The sequence below is a fragment of the Salvelinus alpinus genome, chromosome 1 (genome assembly GCF_045679555.1).
Source record: "Salvelinus alpinus chromosome 1, SLU_Salpinus.1, whole genome shotgun sequence".
In the NCBI taxonomy this organism is placed as follows: Eukaryota; Metazoa; Chordata; class Actinopteri; order Salmoniformes; family Salmonidae; genus Salvelinus; species Salvelinus alpinus.
This window is the reverse complement of record NC_092086.1, coordinates 88551803-88572665: the sequence shown is the minus strand read 5'-3', so window position 1 is coordinate 88572665 and position 20863 is coordinate 88551803. Positions and strand designations below refer to the sequence as shown.

At 41.4% G+C, this 20863-nt stretch overlaps 1 protein-coding gene across 1 annotated transcript in view; it reads right to left on the bottom strand.

Moving 5' to 3' along the window:
• Positions 1-772: 772 nt before the first annotated feature.
• Positions 773-20863, bottom strand: part of LOC139565264 (uncharacterized) — a 37919-nt gene continuing 17828 nt past the window's right edge. The window contains exons 12-21 of the mRNA XM_071385489.1: positions 11562-11693; positions 11056-11315; positions 6479-6627; positions 4798-4923; positions 4527-4688; positions 4025-4220; positions 3347-3477; positions 2895-3054; positions 2664-2767; positions 773-2572 (exon numbers count right to left, since the gene is read on the bottom strand). Coding sequence (XP_071241590.1) covers positions 2469-2572; positions 2664-2767; positions 2895-3054; positions 3347-3477; positions 4025-4220; positions 4527-4688; positions 4798-4923; positions 6479-6627; positions 11056-11315; positions 11562-11693 — 1524 coding nt within the window. The 3' untranslated portion in view covers positions 773-2468. The remainder of the gene's footprint in view (positions 2573-2663; positions 2768-2894; positions 3055-3346; positions 3478-4024; positions 4221-4526; positions 4689-4797; positions 4924-6478; positions 6628-11055; positions 11316-11561; positions 11694-20863) is intronic.

Sequence of the window (20863 nt, the reverse complement as noted above, 5' to 3'; positions counted from 1 at the left end):
TTATGAGGGGGAAAAGGACCAAATGATTAGGGTGAGGCACATGGGCTACTAACAGCTTACTACACAACATACACTTTGTATTACTTTCTTAGCTACAGTATACATATCTGGCATATTGCACAATTTATGCAGCAGCATACAATAGATTTTTGCACTCATCTTGTTGTGCTGTGCTCACTTTAACAGGAAGGTGACGCGGCGGTCATTCTTGTGGGCAAATTTTTTTGTCATCAAAGTCTGACATTCTCTTGATTTATAGTTTTTTCAAGACAACTGACTTTTTAAAGGCTCAACTCGAAAAATAACAAGGTTGAATCATGACGTCAGTGATCTTCACGTCGGAGCTCTAGAAAGAGGCCCAAGTTCCCAACTTGGAATTTCGAGTTGGATGACCATTCAAAACGTAGTGTCCCCATGAGTGACAGAACACTGAGCCAATTACGGCGCAGCTTTTTATTTATTTATTTATTTAACCTTTATTTAACCAGGTAGGCAAATTGAGAACACGTTCTCATTTACAATTGCGACCTGGCCAAGATAAAGCAAAGCAGTTCGACACATACAACAACACATAGTTACACATGGAGTAAAACAAACATATAGTCAATAATACAGTGAAAAAAATAAGTCTATATACAATGTGAGCTTGAGAACATTACCAGCCCCTACACTCTGTATTTTCCGCTGGCTGCCCCACCACCACAGAGAGCACTAAGCTTGGCTGAAACACCTGCATTTTGGAGCTGGATTACTCAAGAAAGCAAAACAGAGACCATGTTTGTATGCAGCTTTATTGTTTGCAAACCGATGTGTGACACATGTATTAATGCCAAAATAACATGCAAAACAGGCAACAACAAAAAATATTATTATAATTTGTCTTTTTTTAGCTAACCAGGTGGGGATCAAAACAGGTGCCCTGAATGATCCGTGCAGAGTTATGGACAAGTCACGGCTCCTTGGCCCCCGAGAGAGATGATCTTGAACCTGCCACTCTGCTCAAAGAGTTACAACCCTTATCAGAGTGTTTATCAAAAGCTATCAAAAGTTCTTCCCATCCATAGACAACAGTGAGGAAAATTCAGCAACTCGAAGACAGTGGAAGTAGGGCCTAGATAAAATAGTTTTCTTCATTGTTAGGCTATCAACACCTTTGGGCCCCCATCAGGGTTTACAACAGACACATGAAGGATGTTACAAAAATCTGGGCAATGGGTTTTTGAACTGACCAATAGATTGGCAATATTGCGATTGGTCTCATTTTGAAAACATATAAAATTCTCCTTCATAGGTCAGTCAGTAAAGACCCTTAGGAAGGCCAAGGGCCAATTGGACTAAACTTGTTGGTTTAACAACAATAAAGAAGCAATGAAGAGTTGCTAAATGTTCTATTCATGTCAGTTTGCTCCACAAGTCAAGCACATGTATTATATTTCTATGGGTTGGAGAGTGAGGAAGCGCCATAGACAGAAATTCTAGTTTGAATGCGTCCACCATTTTACTTAGGACCAGTGCTAATAAACTAGCTCAAACTTTCTAGTTTCAAACTGGTGTAGATTCCCTGCTTGAAGGCCTAGAAGAAAACTAAAAACATCTACTTGTTTACAACAGTATCTTTCAGTAAAAAATACATGATAGTTTTAATGACGTAGTGACATAGTTTAAATTCATGTGAAAAGTGGGGTGTTCTATATCTAGGCGTCCCTCACCCATTCAAATCCTCCGCAAAGAAGGATAGTAATTTCCCATAACAATTGTTCATAGCAAATGCACTATGACTATATGAAATAGACTGTTTTTGTGTGCAACATCAGGTATGTCACATATTCCTCAATAAACTCCATGCACTCCCAAGTTGTAGAAAAATATTTTCAACATATTTCAATAAAATCAGACATGTTGTCACACCCTGATCAGTTTCACCTGTCCTCATTATTGTCTCCACCCCCTCCAGGTGTCGCTTGTTTTCCCCAATGTATTTATCCCTGTGTTTTCTGTGCCAGTTCATCTTGTATGTTCCAAGTCAACTAGTTTTTTTCACTGCACGCCTGCCTTTGCGATTATCTTTTTTCTAGTCCTCCTGGTTTTGACCCTTGCCTGTTCTAGACTCTGTATCTGCCTACCGGACCATTCTGCCTGCCTTGACCACGAGCCTTTCTGCCACTCTGTACCTCCTGGACTCCTGGTTTTGACCTTTTGCCTGTCCATGACCATTCTCTTGCCTACACCTTTTGGATTATTAAACATTGTAAGACTCCAACCATCTGCCTCCTGTTTCTGCATCTGGGTCTCGTCATGATAATGTTCTCTGATAAAATTGAACATTTGTTCCAAAACTGGTATCAGTAAAGTCATCTTTGAAAGTGCATATATCTAGAAAAATACTATGTTGCTAATTGGGTGTAGATGCAGCTCTTGATGACAACATAAATACTTTGTACAGCTGAAAATTATTAATGATTCTCTTTTTAGTAGCAGTCCAGCCATCCATAGTTCAACAAGACACGGTTCACCCTCTTTGATGGATAGTGGTATTCGGTTTGCCTGGGGCCATCTGAAAAGTACAGGTAACCTGAAGGAGAAAACACAGAAGATGTATTAGCAACATGTCAAGGCTTGAGGTAGGTTGATTGTATTGTGTCTTCAGTGTCACCACCACCTACCATGGTTTTCAAAAGCAGCATCAACTTTCCTGCCAATACCATGAAAATCCTGGGAGATTCTTCTGGGGTAGCCATGGTCCATTGTGCTCATCCTTTCATTGAAGCTGTGGTATAGATCAGAACACATTTAGGATACTGCAGTACATTTGGTTTCAATATGAGTTTGAATACAACAGGAGACCATTAGTTAATAAGATATTTAGACACATTTAGTGTCTGACTTTCACGCACCTCCAGTATTTGTTTCTCACAAAGAATAGGGTTTTCCCTGTGGATGCCACATGAACTGCAGAGTCTATCTTGGTTACGTACGAGGGGAAGCCAAAGTTGTAGATGGATTTGGGATAACCTGATAGGACGGTAAGGCCTCTTGTGCCCCAGTACCTTCTTCCTGTGAGAAGAAATGTTGGAGAAAAGATTAGGATCGTTACACACTGAGTATCCAAAACATTTGAGGGGGGTGCAACTCAATATTAGGAATGTTTGGTATACTCAGTGTATACTCCAGATATGGGAGAGAGCAGGTTCTCTATCCTTCCCACTCAAACCAGTGCCAGAAAATGTAGTACCTAGGCTATCTAAGCACTTCTATTACTAAAGCAAGATAATTAACTGTGCACTTGTTGGATTACTGGGTTGGGCAACTTGGGCTGGGCTTAGCCTAGCATAGGCTAATACTGTACCTTCAAATAGTAAGGCGATGTCTCGACCCTTGTATTCATATGCAGCATCAACATGGCTAATGCTAGGCCAGGTTCCCTTCACTGTCTTCGTCATTACTCCATTCCAATAGCCACTCTTCTTCCAGTAATATCTGATAGACAAACCGAAAATGTGTTTCATGATTTTGACAATATTTTGCTTGCTTGAATTGCAACAATAGGAAGATTCCTTGCACATTTTATGATATATACAACAGCACTTTCTATGAAGCATCTACATTTCAAAATAAATTGTGCTTACAGCATGATGAAAATAAATTGATTAAACTTACAAAACTATATAAAAAACCATGTTCTACTTGTTGTAATAAATAAGATTTGTATTTAATTCCATTGTCCTCCAAGTGTTCTTGAATCTCCTCCTTACCTCAGGTTTAAATTTGTATTAATTTATTTGGCCATTTTAAAGACAATACAACCACACATGTGGATACCGTACAATGCCATTAAATTAATCAAGGATGACACAAAAGTTTTAAAATGTATTTCCATTGTGGTCTTCAAAATATACACAGGATTATAACATGAAAACAAAGTTTGCTCCTCAATTCATGCACCTTGGTTGGAAAGCAAGGTAGCGGCAGTGTACCCTTCCCTTTGAAAACGTATTGAAAGAATGTTAGTGTGTGTTCGTCTCACCCATCTTTGAAGAAGTACAGCTCACTCTGAATGGTACTGGCAGCATCAAAGACAAGGTTCCTGTTGCATCTTTCTGGAGGGTTTGGTCTGGGTTCTGGTCTAGGCTTGGGTTTAGGATCAGGCTTAGGTTCTGGTTTGGGCTTTGGTTTAGGCTTGGGTCTTGTTGGTTCCGGCTGACCTGGTGTTGTCCGGACACCTTACAAATTGAAGAGTAATGTTTCAATGACTTCATGAAATATTAGGTTATGAAAATAGATATTCTGTTAATACACAGTACCATTTTCCCTAGTACTGTGAGGATCAGGGCCCATATTCACGAAGTGTCTCTGAGTAGAAGAGCTGATAAAGGATCAGTTTTCTCTTTAAGAATGAATAAGAGAGGGGGGGACCAGATTCTAGTAAGCACTCCTACTCTGAGACAATTTATGAATACAGGCCCTGATGTAGCCTTTTAACGTTTAATTGTCGCCACCTTCTCACAGTGGGCTGAACACTCACTCACCGTACAAGGCCTGTACTCCCCGCCTGTCGTCTGCAGGTAACCTGTATCCGTTTGTGTTCACAAAGTGATATGTGGGGTACATCAGAGCTGAGCTGTCTCGTGAGTGGTCCAATCCAAGAGCATGGCCAAACTCATGGGCCGCCACCAGAAGCAGGTTTATCCCTGTTGTAGAGTCAGAGAGAAATGCTTAGGTAAAAACTATGACGGTACTGTCAGAATTGATTTGCAGTATTTTGTAGGGTTTATTGGTGTTGTTTCTTTGATCCTGTACCTCTCTGGCTCAGAGTCCAAGACTCATCTTCATCAAAGTGTGTGTCACCACCTTCGCCTTCTCCTGGAGAGTTTGCATGGGCCAAGACACCATTCGGCCCATCGAAGGGGTAGAAGTCACCGTGGTCTGGTTTAAAAAGGGAAGAAACAGTATTCTTAATACAATTGCTCTTAAAACTTCTTATGGATAGGGGCAGCATTTTCACGTTTGGATGAAAAGCGTGCCCAGAGTAAACGGCCTGCTACTCAGTCCCAGTTGCTAATATATGCATATTATTATGCATATGGATAATTTGGATAGATTTGGATAGAAAACATTCTGAAGTTTCTAAAACTGTTTGAATGATGTCTGAGTATAACAGAACTCATATGGCAAAGACCTGAGAAAGAATCCAACCAGGAAGTGGGAAATCTGAGGTTGGTCGTTTTTCAACTCATTCCCTATTGAAGATACAGTGGGATATGGGTCATGTTGCACTTCCTAAGGCTTCCATTAGATGTCAACAGTCTTTAGAACCTTGTCTGATGCTTCTATTGTGAAGTGGGGCCGAATGAGAGGGGAATGAGTCAGAGGTCTGGCAGAATGCTTTGAGCTCGTTCACGTGAGAGCGAGCTCTGTTCCATTTGCTTTTCTGAAGACAAAGGAATTCTCAGGTTGGAACATTATTGAAGATTTATGTTAAAAACATCCTAAAGATTGATTCTATGCTTCGTTTAACATGTTTCTACGGACTGTAATATGACTTTTCGTCTGAACTTTTGCCTGGACCTGCCCGCGCGTCGTGAGTTTAGATTGTGTACTGAACGCGCAAACAACAAGGAGGAATTTGGACATAAATGACTTTATGGAACAAATCAAACATTTATTGTGGAACTGGGATTCCTGGGAGTGAATATTTATAATGCTATTTCTGACTTATGTTGATTCCAACATGGCGGATATCTTCTTGGGTTGTGTTGGTCTCTGAGCTCCGTAGTCAGATTATTGCATGGTTTGCTTTTTCCGTTAATTATTTTTTAAATCTGACACAGCGGTTGCATTAAGGAGAAGTATATCTTTAAATCTGTGAATAACACTTGTAAACTTGTAATAACACTTGTATATTTTATTAATGTTTATTATGAGTATTTCTGTGATTTGATGTGGCTCTGTGCAAATTCACGGAATGTTTTGGAGGCAAAGCCAAATGTAAACTGAGGTTTTTGGATATAATTATGAACTTGATCGAACAAAACATACATGTATTGTGTAACATGTTGTCCCGGGAGTGTCATCTCATGAAGAATATCAAAGGTTAGTGATTAATTTGATCAATATTTCAGCTTTTTGTGACTCCACTCTTTGGTTGGAAAATCACTGTATGCTTTCTGTGACTAGTTGCTGACCTAACATAATGATATGTTCTGCTTTCGCCGAAAAGCTTTTTTGAAATCTGACACTGTGGTTGGATTAACGAGAATGTTATCTTTAAAATGGTGCCTAATACTTGTATGTTTGAGAAAATTGAATTATGAGATTTCTGTTGATTGAATTTGGCGCCCTGCAATTTCATTGGCTGTTGGCGAAGGGTTCCGCTAGCGGAACTCCAGTCCTAGACAGGTTATATTAATAAATACAAAACATGCTTGTGGTTTAACATATCAACTCTATCTCTGAACGGGAGTGACTGAACAGAACTCACATTTGGCTCCAAACAGGATCATGATGTCAGCGGTGTCACTGTAGATCTGCTTGAAGTCCAGTGGGATGACGTCGCTGTAGAGCTTGAAGGCCTGGGCGATGGTGGAGTCCACCTCACGCCGACTCAGGTCATGCGTGTACTCAGTAATTCTGGGAAAATAAATAGGAGAAACTATCGTATTATGTATTGGTTACCCGAATGCCCATCATGTACTTGTTGTGGCTTTTCATCATCCTGTTTGTTTGCCATGTCTCATAACTTGCAAATCCAATTATGTTCGCTATGTTTTGAATATCTCAGCACACTTCTGTTTAGTAGTGTAGGAATATACCTTTCCCCATTTTCAAGACCAATATCTATAGGTGGATTTGGTGTAACCGTGTGGAAACAGTTATTTTCTAGTTCCACCGGTGCTCATACAGTATGTCTACTGAATAAAAACCAAACAATTTTAACGCAACATTTAAAGTGTTGGTCCCATGTTTCATGAGCTGAAAAAAATTAAATCCATATGCACAAAAAGCTTATTTCTCTAAAATTTTGTGAACAAATTTGTTTACATCCCTGGTCGTGAGCATTTCTCCTTTGCCAAGATAATCCATCCACCTGACAAGTGTGGCATATCAAGAAGCTGACTAAAAAGCATGATCATTATACAGGTGCACCTTGTGCTGGGGACAATAAAAGGCCACTAAAATGTGACCTGATTCAGGAAACTAGGCGTATGTTGAAAGGATAATATGATGGCGCCGCAGGGGGTGGCTGCCTTCTTATCGGCTCTTAACCAACCATGCTATTTTGTTAGTTTTTTTGCGTTGTTCGTAACTTGTTTTGTACATAATGTTGCTGCTACCATCTCTTATGACCGAAAAGAGCTTCTGGACACCAAAACTGCGATTACTCACCTCAGATTAGACAAATACTTTTTCCGCAATGAGTCGGACTGTAGGGATATATTACAGACACCTGACCAGGCCCAGATCCCCGTCATTCGCTGGAGAAGGAAATGGAAATTTCGCAGAAAAATCTGCCTTTGCCTTCCGTCCTGCTAGCTAATGTTCATTCGCTGGAAAATAAATGGGAGGAACTGAAAGCCCGTATATCCTATCAACAGGACATTAAAAACTCTAATATCTTATGGTTCACCGAATCGTGGCTGAACAACGACATTGAGAACATACAGCTGGCAGGTTATACACTCTATCGGCAGGATAGAACAGCAGCCTCTGGTAAGACATGGGGCAGGGGCCTATGCATATATGTAAACAACAGCTGGTGCACGATATCTAAGGTAGTCTCTAGGTTTTGCTCGCCTGAGGTAGTGTGGTCTACAGCTTATGAGATACTCTATCTACCTAGAGAGTTTTCATCTGTATTTTTCGTAGCTGTCTACATACTACCACAGACCGATGCTGGCACTAAAACCGCACTCAATGAGCTGTATTCCGCCATAAGCAAACAGGAAAACACTCATCCAGAGGCGGCGCTCCTAGTGGTTGAGTACTTTAATGCAGGGAAACTTAAATCCGTTTTATCTCATTTCTATCAGCATGTTAAATGTGCAACCAGAGAGAAAGAAATTCTAGACCACTTTTACTCCACACACAGAGACGCTCTCCCTCACCCTCCATTTGGCAAATCTGACCAAATTAAAGCAGGATGGACCAGTGACTCGGTCTATAAAAAATAGGTCAGATGAAGCAGATGCTAAACTACAGGACTGTTTTGCTAGCATAGACTGGAATATGTTCCGGGATTCTTCCGATGGCATTGAGGAGTACACCACATCAGTCACTGGCTTTATCAAAAAGTGCATTGAGGACGTCGTCCCCACAGTGACTGTACGTACATACCCCAACCAGAAGCCATGGATTACAGGCAACATTCGTACTGACCTAAAGGGCTGAGCTGCCACTTTCAAGGAGTGGGACTCTAACCCGGAAGCTTATCAGAAATCCCGCTATGCCCTCTGACTAACCATCAATACAGGACTAAGATCGAATCGTACTACACCGGCTACGACGCTCGTTGGATGTGGCATGGCTTGCAAACTATTACAGCCGAGAACTGCCCAGTGACACAAGCCTACCAGACGAGCTAAATAACTTATATGCTTACTTCAAGGCAAGTAACACTGAAACATGCATGAGAGCATTAGCTGTTCCGGATGACTGTGTGATCACACTCGCCGCAGACGATATGAGTAAGACCTTAAACTTCTTCGGGATCGGTGTCCCTTCCACGGGATGGTTGAGCTAAAGTAGGCTAATGCGATTAGCATGAGGTTGTACGTAACAAGAAAAATTCCCAGTACATAGACATATCTGATATTGGCAGAAAGATTAACAAGAATTTAAGCTAACTGCACTGTCCAATTTACAGTAGCTATTACAGTGAAATAATACCATGCTATTGTTTGAGGAGAGTGCACAGTTTTGAACATAAAGTTATTAATGAACAAATTAGGCATATTTGGGCAGTCTTGATACAACATTTTGAACAGAAATACAATGGTTCATTGGATCAGTCTAAAGCTTTGCACATACACTGCTGCCATCTAGTGGCCAAAATCTAAATTGCAGCTGGGCTGGAATAATACATTATGGCCTTTCTCTCGCATTTCAAAGATGATGGAACAAAAAAAATACAAAATAACTTCTTTTTTTTCTATTATCTTTTACCAAATTCATTGTGTTATATTCTCCTATATTCCTTTAACATTTCCACAAACTTCAAAGCGTTTCCTTTCGGATAACCAGGACTGCGAGCTTGCGCTGACAAACTGGAAAGTGTCTTCACTGACATTTTTAACCTGTCCCTGACTGAGTCTGTAATACCAACAAGTTTCAAGCAGACCACTATAGTCCCTGTGCCCAAGAACACTAAGGTAACCTGCCTAAATGACTACCGACCCGTAGCACTCGTGTCTGTAACCATAAAGTGCTTTCAAAGGCTGGTCATGGCTCACAACAACATCATTATCCCAGAAACCCTAGACCCACTCCAATTTGCATACCGCACCAAGAGATCCACAGATGATGCAATCTCTATTGCATTCCACACTACCCTTTCCCATCTGGACAAATGGAACACCTACATTAGAATGCTATTCATTGACTACAGCTCAGCGTTCAACACCATAGTGCCCACAAAGCTCATCACTAAGCTAAGGACCCTGGGACTTAACACCTCCCTCTGCAACTGGACACGCCCACAGGTGGTAAGGGTAGGTAACAACACATCTGCAACGCTGATCCTCAACACGGGGCCCCTCAGGGGTGCGTGCTCAGTCCCCTCCTGTACTCCCTGTTCACCCATGACTGCATGGCCAAGCATGACTCCAGCACCATCAAGTTTGCAGACGACACAACAGTGGTAGTACTGATCACCGACAAAGATGAGCCTATAGTGAGGAGGTCAGAGATCTGGCCGTGTGGTGCCAGGATACAACCTCTCCCTCAACATGATCAAGACAAAGGAGATGATTGTGGACTACAGAAATAGGAGGACCGAGCACGCCCCCATTTACATCGACGGGGCTGTAGTGGAGCAGGTTGAGAACTTCAAGTTCGTTGGTGTCCACATCACCAACAAACTATCATGGTCCAAGCACACCAAGACAGTCGTGAAGAGGGCACGACAAAACCTATTCCCACTCAGGAGATTGAAAAGATTTGGCATGCGTCCTCAGATCCTCAAAAAGGTTTCCAGGTTTTCAGCATCCTGACCGGTTGAATCAGTGCCTGGTATGGTACCTGCTCGGCCTCCGACCTCAAGGCTCTACAGAGGGTAGTGTGTACGGCCCAATGCATCCAGGACATCTATACCAGGCGGTGTCAGAGGAAAGCCCATAAAATTGTCGGAGACAATCATCCAAGTCATAGACTGTTCTCTCTGCTGCCGCACGGCAAGTGGTACCGAAGCACCAAGTCTAGGTCCAAAAGGTTTCTTAACAGCTTCTACCTCCAAACCATAAGCCTCTTGAACAGCAAATCAAATGGCTACCCAGACTATTTGCGTTGTACCCCCCCACCCCCACCCCCTCTTTTACACTGCTGCTACTCTCTGTTTATTATCTATGCATATTCACTTTAACTCTACATACATGTACATATCACCTCAATTACCTCAACTAACCTGTGCCCCCGCACATTGACTCTGGACCGGTTCTCCCTGTATATAGCCTCGCTACTGTTATTTTAGTGCTGCCCTATAAATTCTTATTTATTTTTTTTTTTTTTTACATATCTATTTTTCTTAAATTCATTGTTGGTTAAGGGCTTGTAAGTAAGCATTTCACTGTAAGGTCTACATCTGGCGCATGTGACAAATACAATTTGATTTGATTTGAAATCAACAACATTTGAACCATGTAGGATTTAGGTTAAAGGTTAGGTGAAGAAAAAAAAAAGAAAGAAATGTCTTTACATTGCTGACTTTTAAAAAATCCATTTAGATTTCCATGTTGATTCAACATCACGAACACATCGATTACAAATAAATAAATAACAAAGTTGATTCAAGTAGTTTGTACTCAATTGGTAATGTCTGGAGTCTCTGTCCAGTATCTAGGCTACCTGTAAGTGACGATGCTCTGCTTCCAGTGGGGCTTGCCCTGGAAGTGTCCGTAGCGGGACACGTCTGTGACCCCACATCGGGGCATGGCCATCACCTCCAGGGTGTTCGAGTCCAGCCTGCCTGTCACCTCCAGCCCAAAGAAGTCCTGCATGCTCCTCAGGTCTCTCTCAAATGAGTCCACTGGGGTGTCCATCATCACTCGCCTGGACATGATGGAGTTGGTGGAGCCAGCAACCGAGTAAAACTGGGATAGATAGGCCTGTACAGAGAGCTAACTGTCAATCTTGTAAAAATGGACAGTTAGTGGCCCGTGGTCGAGTACAGTTTAACAATTGTGCATCAACCAAACCGTGGGTAGTTTATCTCTGTACTGTTTGTTTCAATTGGTACATTCCATTGTGTTGTCAAAGAAACAACGTAACATTTAATGATAAATATGTACACTATACGTAAATATTAAATAATACACACACATATAGAACTACAGTAATTAGCAATACTTTACCTTAGCTCTGGCCTGCAGGTCATCTGAAGACAGAGTGACATCTTGACTTGTAGTAGGGGCTGCTTTACAAATTGCCAAAGCAGCAACTGTCTGTAACACGGTTAACACTGATCTTCCCATGAATGTAACCTTCTACTGCAGAGGAGAAAGTCTGACTGCCCTAAGCCCTCTGCACCTCCCCTTATATAGCCCAGGTCCCAGGCATCACACATTAGAATGGGTGTGATGATAGATTGTTTGTCATTTCCCAGAAATAGTGTAGGGTATCCGAAGGGCCCTGGCACTGCATGCATGATTGAGCACTACAGCATTCCAGAATCTGTCTGAGCAGGTCCTATTCAGGAAACAAGGGATTGTTATCAATGATGTGGGAGGAGAAGGAGGGGGAGGACAGGGCAGGTGCTGTAGATTTGGGGGAAGATTTGGATTGGCTTTTGTTAATGCAAGGAAGAGAAAGTATGCAAACATGGGGCTTCTCCTTGTGAGGCTGTCATATCTGGTTTGTGATGCCTCACTCATTGTCAGGCCACAAATGGAACATCAGCTACTTTATTGAAACACACATAACAAATATGTACTCTGATTAACTGCATCCTAAATAAATATGGCATCTGAAAATATAGTTTTTTAATTGAATACAATTCTTTGTTTTGTGAAAGAGATTTGCAATGATCACAATATGCATATTATGCAGAACTCTTATTTTAGTGATACCGCCAAGAGAAGCCGGAGTTTGGAGGATATATTGGCATGGGTGTTTTTCGTCTCAGGCCGGCAAACCGTGCCAATAAATCCTCCAAACGCTGGCTTTGAGGGCATTATCACTTTTATACAACATATTACCAACATATTCAAACAATGACTGACATATTTTCATTAAAAACGTTACTTTGATAAATGTATTAATACTATTTCACACATGTATTAATACTATACATCATTCCATGAGATATACACTACATCGCCAAAAGTATGTGGACCCTTCAAATTAGTGGATTTGGCTATTTCAGTCACACCCGTTGCTGACAGGTGTATAAAATTGAGCACACAGCCATACAATCTCCATAGATAAACATTGGCAGTAGAATGGTCCATACTGTAGAGCTCAGTGACTTTCAACATGGCACTGTCGTAGGATGCCAACTTTCCAACAAGTGAGTTCATCAAATTTATGCTCTGCTAGAACTGCCCCGTTGAACTGTAAGTGCTGTTATTGTGAAGTGGAAACGTCTAGGAGCAATAATGGCTCAGCCTTGAAGTGGTAGGCCACACAAGCTCAAAGAACGGGACTGTAGTGCGTAAAAATTGTCTGTCCTTAGTTGCAACACTCACTACCGAGTTCAAAACTGCCACTGGAAGCAACATCAGCACAAGAACTGTTTGTCGGGAGCTTCATGAAATGGGTTTCCATGGCCTAGCAGCCGCACACAAGCCTAAGATCACCATGTGCAATGCCAAGCGTCGGCTGGAGTGGTGAAAAGCTCGCCGCCATTGGACTCTGGTGCAGCGGAAATGTGTTTTCTGTAGCGATGAATCACGCTTCACCATCTGGCAGTCCGATGGATGAATCTGGGTTTAGCGGATGCCAGGAGGGCACTAACCTGCCCAAATGCATAGTGTCAACTGTAAAGTGTGGTGGTTAAGGAGGAATAATGGTCTGGGGCTGTTTTTCATGGTTCGGGCAAAACCTCTGAGTTCCAGTGAAGGGAAATATGAATGCTACAGCATACAATGACATTCTAGATGATTCTGTGCTTCCAACTTTGTGGCAACAGTTTGGGGAAGGCCCTTTACTGTTACCACATGACAATGACCCCGTGCACAAAGTGAGGTCCATACAGAAATGATTTGTCAAGATCAGTGTGGAAGAACTTGATTGGCCTGCACAGAGCCCTGACCTCAACCCCATTGAACATTTTTGGGATTAATTGGAACTGCGAGCCAGGCCTAATCACCCAACATCAGTTCTCGACCTCACTAATACTTGTGGCTGAATGGAAGAAAGTCCCCGCAGCCCAACATCTAATGGAAAGCCTTCCCAGAAGAGTGGAGGCTGTTAAAGCCACAAAGTGGTGACCAACTCCATGTTAATACCCATGATTTTGAAATGAGATGTTAGACGAGCACCTGTCTACATACTCTTGGCCATGTAGTGTAGTCCCGACACAAATCTAGGGTTGCTATCATTGACATCACCAGGACCTGGCTTTCGGAGCTTTAGCCCGAAATGCTTTTTGGTCAGCCCCAAATCTTTTGCGCTGCTGCAATGGTGTAAAACAAATTGTAGTCAACTGAATCCGACACTTACTTCATAGAGCATTGATAAAACTCCTGAAGTCATCCAACCCTCATAATCAGTGGTGTAAGAACGACGCTCCGCCACTTCTCAGAATGGTGCTATGCAGTGGCAACCTGTTTAGCTTAAAATATATATATATCTTTTTTTAAACGTTATTTTGGCATTAATACATATCAGTTTGCAAACAATGTAAAGAAATATATAATCTTTGAGTTAATAAAGCCGCATACAAACGTGGTAGTATTCTCCTAGCTCATCATTAAGCTAGAGGCCCTGGGTCTCAAACTGCCCTGTGCAGTTGGGTCCTGGACTTCCTGACAGGTAGGAAACAACATCTCCCCTTCGCTGATCCTCAACACTGGGACCCCACAAGGGTGCGTGCTCAGCCCCCTCCTGTACTCCCTGTTCACCCATGATTGCGTGACCATGCACGCCTCCAACTCAAGCCTCAAGGTTGCAGACGACACAACAGTAGTAGGCTTGATTACCAACAATGACGAGACAGTTTACAGTGAGTAGATGAGGGCACTCAGTGTGGTGTCAGCAAAACAACCTCTCACTAAACGTCAACAAAACAAAGGAGATGAACGTGGACTTCAGGAAACAGCAGAGGGAGCACCCCCCTATCCACATCGACGGGACAGCAGAAAGCAGTGGAGAAGGTGGAAAGCTTCAAGTTCCTCTGCGTTCACATCACGGACAAACTGAAATGGTCCACCCACACAGACAGTGTGGTGAAGAAGGTGCAACAGCGCCTCTTCAACTTCAGGAGGCTGAAGACATTTGGCTTGTCTAAAACCCTCACAAACCTTTACAGACGCACAATCAAGAGCATCCTGTCGGACTGCATTACCACCTGGTACGGCAACTGCACCGCCCACAACCGCAAGGCTCTCCAGAGGGTGGTGCGGTCTGCACAACGTATCACCAGGGGCAAACTACCTGCCCTCCAGGACACCTACAGCACCCGATGTCACAGGAAGGCCAAAAAGATCATCAAGGACAACAACCACCCGAGCCACTGCCTATTCACCCCGCTGCCATCCAGAAGGCGAGGTCAGTACAGGTGCATCAAAGCTGGGACCGAGAGCAAAAAACAGCTTCCATCTCAAGGCCATCAGGCTGTTAAACAGCCATCACTAACACAGAGAGGCTGCTGGCTACATACAGACTTGAAATCATTGGCCACTTCAATAATGCCACTTTAATAATGTTTACATATCTTGCATTACTCATCTCATGTGTATGTACTGCATTTTATACCATCTATTGCATCTTGCCTATGCCGCTCTGTCATTGCTCATTCATATAATAATATGTATATATTATTTTTCCATTCCTTTACTTAGATGTGTGTGTATTAGGTAGTTGTTGTGGAATTGTTAGATTACATGTTAGATATTACTAACCATGTGTATGTGACCAATACAATTTGATTTGATTTGGTCTCTGATTTGATTTGGTCTCTTTGCGTTCTTGAGTAAGGCAGCTCCAAAATGCATGTGTTTCAGCCTAGCACAGTGCTGTCTGTGGTGGTGGGGCAGCCAGCGGAAAATACAGAGCGTAGGGGTTGGTAATGTTCTCTGGTTGGTAATGTTCTCTAGTTGCGCGGTGATTGGCTCAGTGTTCTGTCACTCATGGGGACTCTACGTCACTGCAAAATCTATGGGGGGAGCTCGACAATTCAAGCCCCTTCGGTGCTGCCATAAAGTTACATTAGAAGTGCCCATCTAAGAAGGCTCAAGGTCATTGGCCACAGATAAAATGACGTCAAATCACGTTATATCTACAGTAGCTTTGATTGGACTGATCATGTCAACATCAACTTTCAAAATCTTAGCTAGCAAGCTACATAGCAGTCATCATCATGAATCAAGTCGACAATCTACTAATCCTTTTCAACCCTTGTCAATTGAAGAGAAATCATAGATAAAACTTATCGGTGCTCATCGTCCATTGGACATAAACATTACACAACAAGTTGGGAATTGCAAATTCAACAATTAGTGGTTTGGAAGGAATCGGTGGCTAACTGCAAGCATTGCAAAGTAATCACTAGCCTGCTATTCAGTGGAGTGGATGTGTGGTCCAAGTCTGGGTTCAAGTGTCTCTTTTCCAAGCTTAAAATGATAAACATTCAACATTGGCGATGCTGTCAATTCAGCATAACATTTGCCGTGCTCAAAACATATGAAAATCTCAGACTTCAGTGAATTAAAGAGAACTGGGAACTGGAAAAAATTTGCTCCAACTTGGAAAATACCTTTTGAATGGTCATCCAAATCGGTATTCCAAGTCGGGAACTCTGACCTCTTTCTAGAGCTCCGACCTGAAGATCACTAACGTCATGATTTAACCTTGCTTTTCTGAGTTCTCAGTTGTCTTGAAAGCTCCATAAATCCAGAAAATGCCAGCCTTTGATGACAAAGTTTGCCCACAAAGGACCGCCTCGCCACCCTCCTGTTCAAGTGAGCACAGCACAACAAGTCCAAAAAGGTATTGTATGCTGCTGCATAAATTATGTAATATGCCAGGGAGATATGTATACTGTAGCTAAGAAAGTAATTCTAAGTGTATGTTGTGTAGTAAGCTGTTAGTAGCCCATGTGCCTCACCCTGATAATTTAGTCCCTTTTCCACTCATAATTTTGCATACTTTTTTGACTTGGTGGTGCACATGTAGCCTGTAGCCTGATTTAGAGAAATGTCATTGTCACGACTTCCGCCGAAGTTAGTGCCTCTCCTTGTTCGGGCGGCGTTCTGCGGTCGACGTCACCGGCTTTCTAGCCGCCACCGATCTACGTTTCTTTTTGCATTTTATTTGTCTTGATTATACACACCTGTTTTCCATTACGTTTTAATGTATTACCTATTTAACCCTCTGGTTCCCACATGGTTTTGTGCGTGTTTGTTCTTTGTTAAGTGGTCACTGTTGTGTCGAGCTGGAATATTTTTCCCTGTATGGAATTAGTTTGTGATTTTTCAGAGTAAAGTACGTTTTACTCAGTTCTGTGTCCTGCTCCTGACTCCGTCCTACCCGCTGCACACTGACACTTGACAGTCATCATTGAATATTGTAAGAGCTTTCATTGTCTGCTTATATGTCCCCTTTATTCATCCAATGTTCTGACTTGGTGTACAGGGAGAATAATGTAAGAACGGCCCATGTTCTGAATTCTGTCACTGTACATTTCAAAAGTGCTGAACAAATAGTTATATTGACTACGTCCGTCCTTGCTCGCTCATAGTCTTAATCGAAATTACGGGTTGCCTCTTACCTGCTTGTCTTCCCTTTATGCCATAGTTTGTACATCTCAATTGTCAGTAGAAAACACATGATTAAGTAAGTCAGCCATATCAGCTATGTTTTTTAAAAGGCAGTAAATGAGGCTGAATGAACTGTTTTGCTGCCAGACAAGGCTCCGCTGATAGCCAGGTGCAGCAGTGGTAAGGTGTTGGGACTGCTGTTGGGACTCTGCTGTTGGGTCAGCTTTATGTAGGCCATACCAGTTTGTGAGCACCGTTTGTCACCGTTATAGTGCAATTAATGTATTGTTTAGTGTTGTGTTGTGTAGTGGCTTTGCTGTCATGCATCTAAAAAAAATGTTTTTTTTGCCTCACCAAGATTTACATGTTAAAATTGCCACTGGTGCTATGTCTCACAAAATCACTTTCATATTCTACATAACAAACCGAAAAGAATAGCATGATAATGTCAGGCTACTGTTATACCAAAAACACCATGTCATTTCTTATGACAATTTAGGATGATTGTGCTGAAATGTTGATTTTTTTTCTCGTGCGGTGGCTGTGTCTCACTCCATCTGCTCTAAAATTCGATTAGTTCAGCTGGTTAGCCACCCTTACATCTTTCAAGAAAACCGAACAGATATTCTCATGAAACTGATTGGGATCAAATGGTTAGCATGCATTCAGCATAGATGTTTCACCTGTAAAACGTGAAGAATTATTACTATTCACGATTGACAGTGATAATGGCCTAATTTATAATATGGTTGGCCTAATTTGTTGTTTTAGGAAAAAAAGATATATAATGTTCCTTTAGCCACTTACAGTAGTCATGGGCTATCATGCAATTTGGATGATGTATTGCATGTATATTCGATTCGATCTTAGTCATGTATTGACGCTTTGCCTGTTTGATGGTTCGTCGTTGGGCATAGCGGGATTTCTTATAAGCTTCCGGGTTAGAAAACCGCTTCTTGAAAGCGGCAGCTCTGCCTTTTAGCTCAGTGCGAATGTTGCCTGTAATCCATGGCTTCTGGTTAGGGTATGAACGTACAGTCACTTTGGGGACGACGTCCTCGATGCACTTATTGATAAAGCCAGTGACTGATGTGGTGTACTCCTCAATGCCATTGGAAGAATCCCGGAACATATTCCAGTCTATGCTAGCAAAACAGTCCTGTAGTTTAGCATCTGCTTCATCTGACCACTTTTTTATAGACCAAATCACTGCTGCTTCCTGCTTTCATTTTTGCTTGTAAACAGGAATGAGGAGGACAGAATTATGGTCAGATTTGCCAAATGGTGGACGAGCTTTGTATGTGTCTCTGTGTGTGGAGTAATGGTGGCCTAGAAATGTTTTCCTCTGGTTGCACATTTAACATGATGATAGAAATTAGATTAAACAGTCCCATTAGTTGTTATTTACTTTTTTTTGTTCACCTGAAATTATGCTTTACTAGTAATAGCCTTCTTGTAACTAAAATGTCTAACCTTTACATGTGAGTTAGCTTTCTTGTACACCTTGAAATCATATTAAATAGTGTTGATTCGTTGAAGTTAAGTGTTTTTAAACTTGTCTTAATTGTTAACTTAACTATTATTCAAGCTGAACTAGTGAATAACAAACATACCTGATTCAACTCATTGAAGGCCTGATGATTAGTTGACAAGTTGAATCAGGTGTGTTTGTCCTGGGCTACACTAAAACTGCACTGTTGAGGGTACTTGGGGACCGGAGTTGGGAACCACTGGCCTACAGTATGATGGCATTAGCCTTATGGGCATGTGCAATGCACCCCTTGACATTGTGCATCTGAAGTAGAGAATAGCTAAACTCACACATTGTTTACATTGTTCAGTTATATGGTCTCAATTTAAAAACGATACCAGTAGACAATGTATGAGGCTAATTATTATGCTATATTTTGTCAATGCCTTGTTCTAATATGAAATTGTTTAGTGCAAATCCAACCCTTGTAATAGAGGTCGACCGATTATGATTTTTCAACGCCGATTATTGGAGAACCAAAAAAAGCCGATGCCGATTTTTATATCATAATTTTTAATAATGACAATTACAACAATACTGAATGAACACTTTTATTTTAACTTAATGTAATACATAAATAAAATCAATTTAGTCTCAAATAAATAATGAAACATGTTCAATTTGGTTTAAATAATGCAAAAACAAAGTGTTGGAGAAGAAAGTAAAAGTGCAATATTTGCCATGTAAAAAAGCTAACGTTTAAGTTCCTTGCTCAGAACATGAGAACATATGAAAGCTGGTGATTCCTTTTAACAGGAGTCTTCAATATTCCCAGGTAAGAAGTTTTATGTTATAGTTATTATAGGAATTATAGGACTATTTCTCTCTATACATTTGTATTTCATATACCTTTGACTATTGGATGTTCTTATAGGCACTATAGTATTGCCAGCCTAATCTCGGGAGTTGATAGGCTTGAAGTCATAAACAGCGCAATGCTTAAAGCACAGCGAAGAGGTGCTGTTTGAATGAATGCTTACGAGCCTGCTGTTGCCTACCACCGCTCAGTCAGACTGCTCTATCAAATATCAAATCATAGACTTAATTATAACATAATAACACACAGAAATACGAGCCTTTGGTCATTAATATGGTCGAATCCGTAAACTATCATTTCGAAAACAAAACGTTGATTCTTTCAGTGAAATACGGAACCGTTCCGAATTTTATCTAACGGGTGGCATCCCTAAGTCTAAATAGTGCTGTTACATTGCACAACCTTAAATGTTATGTCATAATTATGTACAATTCTGGCGAATTAATTACAGTCTTTGTTAGGAAGATATGGTCTTCACACAGTTCGCAACGAGCCAGGCAGCCCAAACTGCTGCATATATGTACCCTGACTCTGCTTGCACAGAACGCAAGAGAAGTTACACAATTTCCCTAGTTAAAATAAATTCATGTTAGCAGGCAATATTAACTAAATATGCAGATTTAAAAATGTATACTTGTGTATTGATTTTCAGAAAGGCATTGATGTTTATGGTTAGGTACACATTGGTGCAACGACAGTGCTTTTTTCGCGAATGCGCTTGTTAAATCATCACCCGTTTGTCGAAGTAGGCTGTGATTCGATGATAAATTAACAGGCACCGCATCGATTATATGCAACGCAGGACAAGCTAGATAAACTAGTAATATCATCAATCATGTGTAGTTAACTAGTGATTATGTTAAGATTGATTGTTTTTTATAAGATAAGTTTAATGCTAGCTAGCAACGTACCTTGGCTCCTTGCTGCACTCGCGTAACAGGTAGTCAGCCTGCCAAGCAGTCTCCTCGTGGAGTGCAGTGTAATCGGCCATAATCGGTGTCCAAAAATGCCGATTACCGATTGTTATAAAAACTTGATATCGGCCTTAATTAATCGGCCATTCCGATTAATCGGTCGACATCTACCTTGTAATCTAGGTGGTGAAATGTCTGGAAATTTAAAATGTACAACTACTACTACCAAGTTCAATGCCAGATACTTTAATCCCAGAAGGTCTGATTAGCTGTTGGAGGTGCCACTGTGATAATGAAGATGGTTTGTCTAAGACTACCGCAACAATTACATTGTCTATCCTAAATATTTTTTAATTGTAAAAGAAAGAAACTAGTTGGGCTATAAGTTGGGCTCCCACACTCGGGACTCTGACTCTCTATTAGTTACACAGACTTTTGGCCTTCCATCCTATTCTAACCACCTTTCACCGGCTTA